Source organism: Rhinopithecus bieti, unplaced genomic scaffold, assembly GCF_001698545.2.
Source record: "Rhinopithecus bieti isolate Rb0 unplaced genomic scaffold, ASM169854v2 scaffold_1467, whole genome shotgun sequence".
Taxonomy (NCBI): Eukaryota; Metazoa; Chordata; class Mammalia; order Primates; family Cercopithecidae; genus Rhinopithecus; species Rhinopithecus bieti.
Window position 1 is genome coordinate 58,604 of NW_016803692.1, and position 11,911 is coordinate 70,514.

At 37.7% G+C, this 11,911-nt stretch overlaps 1 protein-coding gene across 1 annotated transcript in view; it reads left to right on the top strand.

Moving 5' to 3' along the window:
- LOC108514541 (guanylate-binding protein 7) overlaps positions 1 to 4,820 on the top strand; it is a 45,281-nt gene extending 40,461 nt beyond the window's left edge. The window contains 3 exon segments of the mRNA XM_017850818.1: positions 2,557 to 2,750; positions 3,604 to 3,646; positions 3,649 to 4,820. Coding sequence (XP_017706307.1) covers positions 2,557 to 2,750; positions 3,604 to 3,646; positions 3,649 to 3,821 — 410 coding nt within the window. The 3' untranslated portion in view covers positions 3,822 to 4,820.
- Positions 4,821 to 11,911: the final 7,091 nt, after the last annotated feature.

The window sequence follows — 11,911 nt, forward strand, 5'->3', positions numbered from 1 at the left end:
TCTGTAGTGTCAATGATCCATGTACTGAAGTGTGCTTTTGTCGTGGCCGATAATGGTCTTTCATTTTCATGTTTAATGCTCTTTTCAGCAGCTTGTGTAAGGCAGGTCTGGTGGTAACAAATTCCCTTAGCATTTGCTTGTCTAAAAAGGATTTTTTTTTTTCTTATGAACCTTAGTTTGGCTGGATATGAAATTCTTCCTTGGAATTTTTTTCTGTAAAAATGCTGAATATAGGTCCCCAGTCTCTTCTGGCTTGTAGGGTATCTTCTGAAAGTTCCACTGTTAGCTTGATGGGATTCCCTTTATAGAAGACCTGCCCCTTTTTCTCAAGCTACCTTTAATTTTTTTTTTTTTTTTTTTTGTGCTGACCTTGGAAAATCTGATGACCATCTCACATGTGTTGGGGATGGTCATCTTGTATAGGATTTCACAGGGCTTCTCTGATTTCCTGAACTTGAAAGTCAACCTCTCTAGTGAGATTGGGGAAATTTTCATGGGCATTATCCTAAAATATGTTTTCCAAATTGCTTGCTATCTTTCCCTCTCTTTCATGGGTGCCAATGAGTCATAGGTTTGGTCTCTTTACATAATATCAATATCATATTTCTCTGAGATTTTGTTCATTCTTTTTTATTCTTTATTTTTGTTTGATTAAGTTGATTTGAAAAATGCATTTTCAAGCTCTGAGATTTTTTTTTTTGAGACGGAGTCTCGCTCTGTCGCCCAGGCTGGAGTGCAATGGCTGGATCTCAGCTCACTGCAAGCTCCGCCTCCCGGGTTTACGCCATTCTCCTGCCTCAGCCTCCCGAGTAGCTGGGACTACAGGCGCCCGCCACCTCGCCCGGCTAATTTTTTGTATTTTTTTAGTAGAGACGGGGTTTCACCATGTTAGCCAGGATGGTCTTGATCTCCTGACCTCGTGATCCGCCCATCTCGGCCTTCCAAAGTGCTGGGATTACAGGCTTGAGCCACCGCTCCGGGCCAGAGATTTTTTATTATCTTGGTCTATTCTACATTTAATACTCTGATTGTATTATGAAATTCTTGTAGCATGTTTTTCAGCTCTATCAAATCAGTTTGGCTCTTTTTTAAAATGGCTATTTCAACTTTTAGCTCTTGAGTCATTTTACTGAATTCCTTCAATTCCTTGGACTGTATCTCAACTGTCTCCTGAATATCGATAATCTTCATTGCTACCCAGATTCTGAATTCCATGTCTACTATTTCAGCAATTTCAGTTTGATTAAGAACTATTGCTGAGGAGCTAGTGGACTCATTTGGAGGTAAAAGACCAGAGTTCTTTCACTGTTTCTTTCTCATCTGTGTGGGCTGATATTCCTTTAGTCTTTGAAGTGTCTGTTTCTATTATGGATTTTTGGCTTTTATATTATTTTATTCTCTTGAAGATTCAACTGGTATAAGTTGGGTTCATTTGACCAGGTTGTTTTTTTTCTGGATGATTTCAAGGGGCCAAGGCTCAGATCAGCACTCCTGGGCTGGGGGCTTGAACCTTAGTAGGCTGGGACCAGGCCCATGGCTTTGTTCTCTGGCCCCTCTAGGTTAAGCAACTGCTGTGCTGCAGGGGGCAACTTGTTCCTGGTTAACTGGCAACAACACGCCAATGAGGGGTGCTGGCAAAAGTACTTTCTCAGAGCAGTGGCAGTAGGGTCCAAGGTCATGGGTGAGCAGCAGCAGCAGCAGGGCAGTCGTGCTGCAGGTTCTGTGCATGTGCATTGGTGGTGGCACATTGACAGGGTCTGCACAGGTGTGTGTACCTGCAAAGTGGTGGTGAGAGGCTGCAAGCGACTGTGTGCCAGCAAAACACTGGGGAAAGTGTGCATTGAGTGCACACTGGTGTGAGCCCATCTGCTGAAGCTCTATGATGGTTAGGTAGGGTATGTCAACAAAGAAGATATGGTGATGGCTGCTGGAAAGTGCTTCAGTTTGGCATCTGACGTTGCACTTTAAGTGGATGCAGTTAGGCAGGGACCATGAGAGAGGCTAGCAGACTTGGAGATGCTCAGATCATACTGGACCCATCCCACAGGCAAGATAGCCCAGTTCTATCCAGGACCAATAGTTGGCAAAAGCCAAAGCCACATATTTGGGCATGGCAAGCCTTGGGGGATGGGAGTTCCTGGTTGTGCTCCACTGCAGCCATTCCTGTGCCAAATATCTAGGCTCCACACGGGCCAGAGTCCTGTCCCTACCAACTCTCCAAGCAGCTGTCTTTGCCAGCTCAAACATCTATGGGAGTTGTGGGGTCTCTTAAAGCTAGGATTCTAGAGGTCCCTGGTGAGAGTGGGCCACTTCGCACCAATTTACCTCACCTGTGCAAGGTTCCCAGCTTCCTCTCCCTTCAGCCTTGGGTCTGCATCCTTCCTTCATCCACTCTCAATGCCTTCCTTCTGAAGTCCTGCTTGGAGTTTGTCAGTCTTCTCTATGGTCTGTTCTCTCAATGGGAGAAGCTCTTCCTGACTCCATCTACTTAGCCATCATGGTTCTTCTTCCACCTGACTGTTATTTTCTTCCCTCTGTAAAACCTCTGTGGAACAGCTAAGCAGGCTAAGAAGGAAGCAGCTGAGAAGGAACTGGAGCTGCTAAGACAAAAACAGAAGGAACAGCAGCAAATGATGGAGGCTCAAGAGAGAAGCTTCCAGGAAAACATAGCCCAACTTAAGAAGAAGATGGAGAGGGAAAGGGAAAACTATATGAAAGAGCTGAGAAAGATGCTGAGCCATAAGCTGAAGGTGAGTCTGGATGAAGCTTGGCAGTGCTTGAGGCACAATGCCAGTTCCTCAGTTAGGGAAGGGCCAAAATTTTAAGCTCAGTCAAGATTCCAGAAGGAAACACAAAAGGTATATATTTCGCTTAAATTTCAAATACATGTGAATTCTACTGAAGTCTGTAAGTTTACAAGACTCCAGCACTTTCTGTCATGTTAGACTTTGGAGAGTACACATGACATTCCCCAGGGTGCTGGGCTGCTGTTTGTGGTGATTATAGGATGGTCTCACTGTGCCCCCAATTAATTAGGACCTTAGTCCACCAGCCCTCAGGATTCTTGGCACAACCATCAAAAGGACCCAAAATAGATCCATCTGGATGAAAGTATCAGATTTGGCTTAATATGAAATGATACTGAATTATCTCAAATTGCTCCATTTGTTTCTGTATCTGCCTGACTCATCCCTATACAACTAGAGTAAAATATATTCCTTGTCCCAACCTGGAACATGACAACCTGTGTTTTATACAGGGTCAGCAGTCCCCATTATTTACTAGATGAGCATGGCCTTGCTACATTGGTGAAAAGGGGAATCAATTAGAATTAAACCTGCATTCCCTCTTGAAGGGCATTCATTGTGCTGGAACAAAATTCCTCCCTACCTCCAGTGAGATGGTACTGAGGAAATGTCACAAAGGTGTAAATCATGGATACTCCCACTATTCAGGTCCAGTCATCTGAAATGTCAGACAAACCCATCAAAGAGTTTCTAAGATGTTAGAGAAATGGACATGTGTTTAATGAAATTGTTAAATACAAAACTCGGACTCTTAAAAATTGAGAATCTTCAAAAGTAGGCTCTTTTACTTTTATAGGTCCTAGAAGAACCACTTACTGAAGGATTCAAAGAGATATTTGATCATTAAATGAAGAGATTAATCGACTGAAAGAAGAGATTGAAGCAGCTGAAAATGAAGAGCCCTCAGTGTTTTCACAGATTCTTGATGTGGCTGGCAATATGTTTATTGCAGTGCTACCTGGGGCTGCTAAGTTAGTTGATTTAGGGATGAAAATTCTTAGCTCATTTATGTAACAGGCTGAGAAATCCTGGTAAGAAAATTATGAAATGAGGTTTCTTTTGTTAAAATGGTGTAACACTGTTGCTCATTTTAAAAGTATGTGTGTTATTGCAGTTTCATGTAAGAAAAGTTTAAAATTAAAAGCAAATTTCAAAGAATATTATGGCCTGAAGTTCATAAAACAAACTTAATTTTGACTGAAGTAATAATTAATAGAAATGGGGAACAAGTTAGGAGATAAAATTATCCTAGAAAAGATTTAAGTAAAGCAAAAAGACAAATGGTAAGATGAAGAAATTATTTTCAATTAATGTTATAGTCACAGAGATAATTTAAGTTATAATTAGCTCTTGTAAATCAGTGAGAAGAGAGTAACACCACATATTTTAAACAGGCAAAATATGATAAAATGTTTAATTTTACTGACAATAAAAGTTGTGCAAAGAAAAACTATGAGGTTCTTGCTTCAATTTATCATGGGCATGAAAGAACAGTTTGACAGGGCACTGAGCTGGCAAGGGTTTGAGGATATTGTCAGTGTCTCATATTTGCTAGTAAGAGTGTGAACTGTTGGAATCATATATGAAATATTTAAGTGCACATACCTTTGATCTAGCATTTCCACATTTAGAAGTCTATCATATAGATTGATTTACTCAAATCAAAAATTTTATATATAATAGTATTTATGTTGTGGCATTGTTGTAATGCCAAAGGACTGAAAAAAACGTGAAAGTCCCTCTTTCAGGTACCAATAAGGGAAATCTTGGGAAGTACTTGTAAAGGGATACTCTACAGCCACTAAAATGAAGAGAGAAGCTCTATTTGAACTAATATGCGGAGTCTCCAAGATGTATCATAAGTTAAAAAAAAAAATGATGCAGGAAACATGTATAATTACTACCACTGAATTTAGAAACTAATAAATGTGTGCATATATTATTACCTCCTTCTGGAAAAATAGAAAATAATCTAGTATACATGGTCACAGCAGGGATGAACCTGAATGTTTGAGGTGAGAAATGAGAAGATAACTCATTTCACATCATATATTCTTCTGTGCCTTTATTTTTTTAATAAAAGTTGATTGCATTAATGTTATATTTATTGTCTTTGTTGAGTGCTTTAGGTTAACAAATACAGATTTCATTTAGTTCTTACTATAACCTTGAGGGACAAATGTTATCTTCAGTTTATGGATAATAAAAGGAAGATAGGAAGATTAATCTATTTGCCCAAGATCATCCGTTAGGTTGCCAAGTTATGACCTCAACTTGTATTTCATAACTCCAAATCCATTACATAGACTCTCTTATCAAGGACTGGAATAATCACTCTTAAACTGGGTTGTCAGACATATCAAAAGTGAAACAAAAATAATATTGTCAAGATGAACACAAATGTAATGTACTTAGTTGAAAAAATGATATATTAAAGGATTTTATACTACTTATAAAGTCTTCTTTTCTTGCATTCCATATAGGGAGCTCCATTTAGTTATAAAGAATTGCTGCCGCAGCATGGATTTGATCTTTGATCTAATTTTTTCAAGATTTTGGGAGGCCAAGCAGTGATTGCAAATTCTTATGAAAATCTCTTGTTCTTTCCTCTTCCAAGGCATCACAAAGTGAGAAAAACTCCTCTGATTTGTGCACTCCAGAAGTCTCTCACTCTTTTGGCAATATGGTTTTGTCCCTCTCTCTTGAGGCTTTCTATACATTTGTCCTCTTCATGCAGGAATCATTAACCAGGGTAACCTCAGCACCATAGTAAATTACATTCTATTGTAGCACCTCTACCAACACTGCGAGCACATAGCCTCCACCTCCATCCAGCCTCTCAGGGAGCCGAAAGTACTTTTTATATGCTAATCCACCAAAAAAAAATCATACTTTGTGATCTTCTGTGCCTTTAATATTTTATATGAATGTATTAAGGATATGTATTCAAACATGGATAAAACAATTATTAAAATTAAAAGAAAATAATAATGATTGGATGGGGGAGTTCCCATGATAGGAAGAAGTGATTAATACCACTAGAAATAGCATAAGTCAGCTCAACAGGAAAAGCCGTCTCATCAGAACAAGGAACTAAAAAGGGCACAAGACATGCATCCTAATTTTGTTTTTATTATGACTTTTCAATAAAGATTTCAAAGTTTATTCCAAAGTATATTTTCAGATACAATGTCCCCTGGGATGTTTCTTGGAATGGTTTCTAAATGCCGTCCCACATTTATAAAGACGATGAAGTAGAAGGAAATTTTTTTTTCAACTCAACATTTTAGGAATTTGTTTTGGCTTTCTAGTTCTCAGTACTTGGATGAACTCAAATAAACTCCTTATAAGTCCATAAGCTGGGCATATTCTTTTGACTGAGGGCCTTTGCAAAAGGGGCAAAGATTTCTTAAAACCCTGCTTCCTCACCCTATATCTGTTATTTTTCGGCCCCTGCTCATCCTTAAAGTGTCCTACTTCCTAACTTTCCAAGGATGGATGAGATGCCCTTCTTGGTTTTGCCATGGCACCATCTTGTCACTCCTGCCATTGAAGATGTTATATAATTGTAACATTGAAAATGCCTATTTACCCTTGTCTACTACCTTTGATCTCAGATGCTAGGTCTTCTTCATCAACTTATCTTTATTTCCAAGCACAAAACCCACCACATAAGCTCAGGCGTGAGCTAAGTACATAAACTACCCTCTAATATGGCCCCAATTTACCATATCCTCACTGTATTCCCAATTTCTAGAGCTCTCAAAATAAAGGACACAATTTTAGAAACTAGTGCAGAAGGGAGTCACTGAATTAGAAAGAACATGCACACTTGTCTGAATTTACTCTGTCCTCTCTGAGGAACTGGACAGCACAGGGTTCCTGTTTCCTCAAGCTTCTCACCTACAATAATCACCCCGGAATGAAGTCACTGCCTTTGGCTCACAGGGCAATTACAATGTTCAGCATAGTGAAGGAAGGGCCAGAAACTTAGAAAAAAATGGGCTCCTCTAGCTAATAAACAAGTATTCATCTTTATTTACCTTAAACTATACATAATTCACAAAGATTCAGTTGTTCCTGGAGCTATTTTATGGTTCCCTGACATAAACAATAGATTTTATTGTTGAGAAGAGAAAAAGCAGCTGATTTCCTAGAATTACTTCTATTTTGAAATAACCCTGCTCTACTTTCACTTTCAATGTCACCAATATTCACACACACACACACACACATACGATCCTACTCTCTTCTCTCATTATTTTTTTTTCTCTTTCTTTTAGAGACAGCGTGGAACAGAGATATAATGTGATATTAACTAAATTGATTTTTCAAGTTAGAATCTCACGTAATGTCTTGCTAGTTTGAAGTTTCTCAATGGCTTTAGTTAAACATTACTTAATCTCTTTCTCTTTTTCCTCCTTGGACAAAGGGAATAACAAACACCCCATATTTTGAAGCAGAATTGTGTTGTTTAAATAATATATGTAAATAATCTGGCCTAGAAAGAAATTGATAAATAAGAAACGTTATTGTTGTTCACTCACCAAACACAGAGGTATTTTAGTGAAGTGGTTGATAGTATGGGTTTTAGAGGAAGACTTGGGTTCAAATCTTACTTGGTAGCTCTGTAATATTAACAAGTTGTTAAATTTCTTGGTAACATTGTCGTGAAATTATTCTAGAATGCAAGGGGGGATGGGTGCCGTGATTCAAACCTGTAATCCCAGCACTTTGGGAGGGCAAGGCAGGACAATCACTTGAGACCAGGAGTTGGAGATCAGCCTTACAACATAGTGAGACTTCATATCTACCCTCCCCCCGCCCACACACACACACACATACACAAGCTGGTATGATGTCTCATTGGTAGTCCCACCTATCAAGAAGGCTGAGGCAAAAGGATAACTTAAGCCCAGAAGTTTGAGATTAGAGTGAACTATGATTATGTCATTGCACTCCAGCTTGGACAACACAGAAAGAACTTGTCTCTAAAAAATAAACAAATACAAAATAGGAATAAAATGGTCTGATTTTTATAAAGAATTTATCACTGTGTCTATATCAAGTGTGCAATAAATGAGAGTTACCTTCATCATTATTTATTATTTATTAAACGTTAAGTGTCAGGACCTGGGTTAGGTGCTGATAATTCAAAAGTATGTAAGACATGGATATTCCCTCAGGGCACTTAACAGTGCTCAAGCTAATATTCAAGGTAATTGGACCGAAGAAAATATTATATGAGGCTTTCTCATCCACATGCTTCTCAAACTGGCCCACAAACATGAGATAAATAGCACTATTTTAAATGACCCAATGAAGGGGTTTTTAAAACTTAGTATTGCAAGCAGTCTCCAAGATCTTTCCCAATAATAAAATGGGAAGTTCCTGGTTGAGAAATCATGACAAACCCTCTTACTAGCACAGCTAGTAACACACAACACAACAATTCTTTTCATGGTGAATGAGTCACTGCTTTAGTTGATACTTTCAGTTTCATATTAGTCCATTTCTTTGCAGAGGTTACCTCTTTTTCTTGTCTCCCGTCAGGTCTCTGACGAAAACCTGGGAAGCACCAGGACATTGGAGGGGTAAAGTAAAAGTCCACAGTTACTGTGAGAGAAAAAAGAGGGAGAAAGCAGTGCAGCCAAGCTCAGAAGAAAAGAGAGGAAGAAAAGAATTCGACTTTCACATTGAAAGAGCCTTCTTTCCAACGCTAAAGGATCTCTGATCCAGATAAGACTAGGGCAGGGGTGGGAAAATATTTTACCAGGGTTCATCAGTTTTATCTAAACTGACCATTCCCACGATAGGCCACAGCTGAGCCGGCTGTGGGACACAAGTCCACATAAAATCCTGGCCCTATCAAGTGGCTGCATGTCCCTTAGTGCCCTGTGCTCCTGCTGTGAACTAGACTCCAGCAGAGGTGGAGCCTACATAGAGAGATGGGGATGTTTTTAAATTGTTATTTCTTTCTTGACACCATCTTAAACTAACTTTATTATTATTAGCATCTGCTTAATAAAGTTAGGGCTCCATCACATTCATTATTGCCACTTTTATAGCTCTAGGTAAATGCAGGTAGGCAACTCGGGATCTGCAAAGAGAGGGAACAAATTATTATAATTAGGGAGTTTATACAATCTTTGTGTAGTTACTTTTCTGAGCCAGTCATTGATTGATTTCCATTTTAAGGTGGTATACATCATGCTATAAAATGAAACAGAAGTCTTGCCAGAAGTCTCTGTGGGCCATTGCTGTAAGAGAAAATGGGTCCTGATCACAGAAAAATAAATAGTTTTTTTGCCATTGTCCCCTGAAGAGATGGGAAACAGATAATTAAATATAAGCCTTCATCAGAGCAAGTCAGAAGTAATCAACTCCATGTTATAAACAAAGCACTGTTTATTATAGAAGAAGGAAAGCTGTATTGCTTACAGTCTGTGATTGCACATTAAAGAAATTATAAATTTTATATCATGATCATTTTAAGTAACAGGGATTAAGATATTCAAGGCAAAAACACAAATTAAGATTTACTACAGGAAGGCTTTTTGTTCATTTTAAATTTACAAAATTGTCAAATTATGAAGGCCTGGTTAAACAGGCTTTGCATACAATTGTGTATATACTACTCTACATGAAGCAGACGTCAGAAAAAACAAGCCCTGGTTCATCAGACAATGTTTCCTGATGCTGGCTTCATTACCTGAAATAATTGAAAGCAATATGCAAACTGATATACATGCAGGTAATAAAGAATCAATCTTAAAACACAGACAGGTTAAAATCTGGTAACATAATTGAGTAAAAAATCAACAGATTTTCTACATGTTAGATTTGAGATATCAAGCTTGAGTGAATAACAGGTGAATGCTGATTCACAGCAAATATTAAGAACCAGTGATGTCCTGCTGTAGCTCAAAGGGCTTCCTGCATAGTGATAGGAAGAAGCCATTGGATAACCTGAGTCCCACAGTCTAACCAAACCCTGTCCACAGAGGGGCTTCGAAGAAATCAGGACCAAGGCTGGGTTAGAATGGTATCTGTGTTTCAAAGTGTGGAGATATGTATGACACAATATTCCCCAGGTAAAGGTTCCTATTACTGTATACATGAGCTCAGCGAGCTCAGCTTTGCTCAGTCCAAAGATCTAAACATGAATGTGAAAAGTTTCCAAAGAAAATTTTGTAATTAAGTCAGAAAATGTGACGTATCTAGAAAAAAATTCATTTTCTGAACAATGAGATACAAGATGATCTAGTGAGAATTCAACTTTGGTACATCCTTCTGGAGAGGAACTTGGCAATATCTAATGAAATACAATGCTCTTACCTTTTGACCCAGCAATCTCACTTATAGGACACTATCCTAAAGTTACTCCTATAGCAATATAAAAATACACACTCACAAAATTAGCAGAGGTTTTCATTGCAGCACTGTTTGTAATTGCTAAATATTAGAAACAATTTAAATGTCTATACCTAAAAGAATGGTTGAATAAACTGTGGTATGTCCACATAAATGGGGTAGATGCCTGTGAAAAGAATTGAGAAATTGTCCTATGAACTGATATGAAGAGATTCCCATATTTCTATATGATGTGATCTTTATGTTAGAAAATGTGAATAAGAAAATATACATGTCTGTGCTCATTAGTGAAAAGAATGTCCAAGAAAGGTAAACTAGCAACTAACAAGACTGGATATCTATGGAGGATAAGTGGGCATGAAGTTGAAAGAATAGAAAGACAACTGGAATGGGATGAAGGAAAGTGACACTTCTTTGACTACAGCTTGTTGTAAAGCTCTGACTTTCAGCACTATGATATTTCGTATACTCAAAATAAATACATACTTAAAATCAACCAACAAATGAACCTAACTAGTTTACAAATAAATAATTTAACCACACCAAAGAGAACAGAGAAGGAAAAGGTAGTCTAAGCAACTTTGGAATATAGTGTTTTGACTGTATGTGTAAGACCAAAGACAAGAAGAATTGTTAACTAATGCACTCTAGTTAGCAAATTTATCATTCGAAGACTTATGAGTTAGCAACTTTAAAACCAATTATATGTACTAGAATTGAGCAAATAACTGAATTTATTATGTGTAATGACATACTCAGAGAAAATGTTTTAAAAGCAAAGGGAAAAGCATGAATACATTTTGTTTTGTTGAATTAGAATTAGAAATATCAGAAGAAACTCAAGCTTATATATAGAAATGGAAAGATGAGAAATAAATGTAGATGTGTGTATTCATGTGCCAGTATACAAACATAAATTTCTTAACTTTCCACCTGAGAGGGCCTAGAAGTAATGACTACACCTAGTATGATAATCTTGGTGTCTATGTACCATTATCCAATGAAAGCAACCAGAGCCCTTGGGAGAAATGGTCGATTCTAAGGCTGAATCAGAAACAATATTAGATAAGCCTGGCATGTATTGTAATGCCAGAAGGGAAGAAGCACTGAAAATGTGATGGAAGCATGTCCAAAGAACCTGGGCTCTAGCTTGAAGGAGCTCTTAGTGAACTAATCTGGGACAAGTTGAGCAATGAGATAAATAGTGATAGTAAAGTGTTACCCATATGATAAAATAAATGTCTATAGGTCTACACTGATACAACTAAATGATTAAATAAGTAAATAAAATAAATAGAGGAGAAAGGGCAGTTCTTGCTCACATTAGAACTCTAATAAATGTAGAAGGAATGATGAGAATAGAAAATTACCTTTAGTCAAACATCACAGTAAGTTATAAGCAAGAAATATCAATGGATGCTAAAAATAGTGACTGAAAAAATTATGAAAGTATGATGAAACTTTATTTGCATAGTCTTCAAACTGTCTCTCCAAATGGTACTGTTTAGTGACAAAATGGTACATAATACTTTGTGGTAGAGAAATCTGGCAGAGAACACCTTAACCAAGTGATCAAAGTGAAGGTCACAGCACCAGAAAAAGTCATGTCAACATCATGAATCCCTTAATACAAGACACTGAAAATGGCAGAACATCACTTCTGTGACATTTGCAAAAAAAAAAAAAAAAAAGCCTAACTTCAATCTAATAATAAGGAAACATCAAAAAAC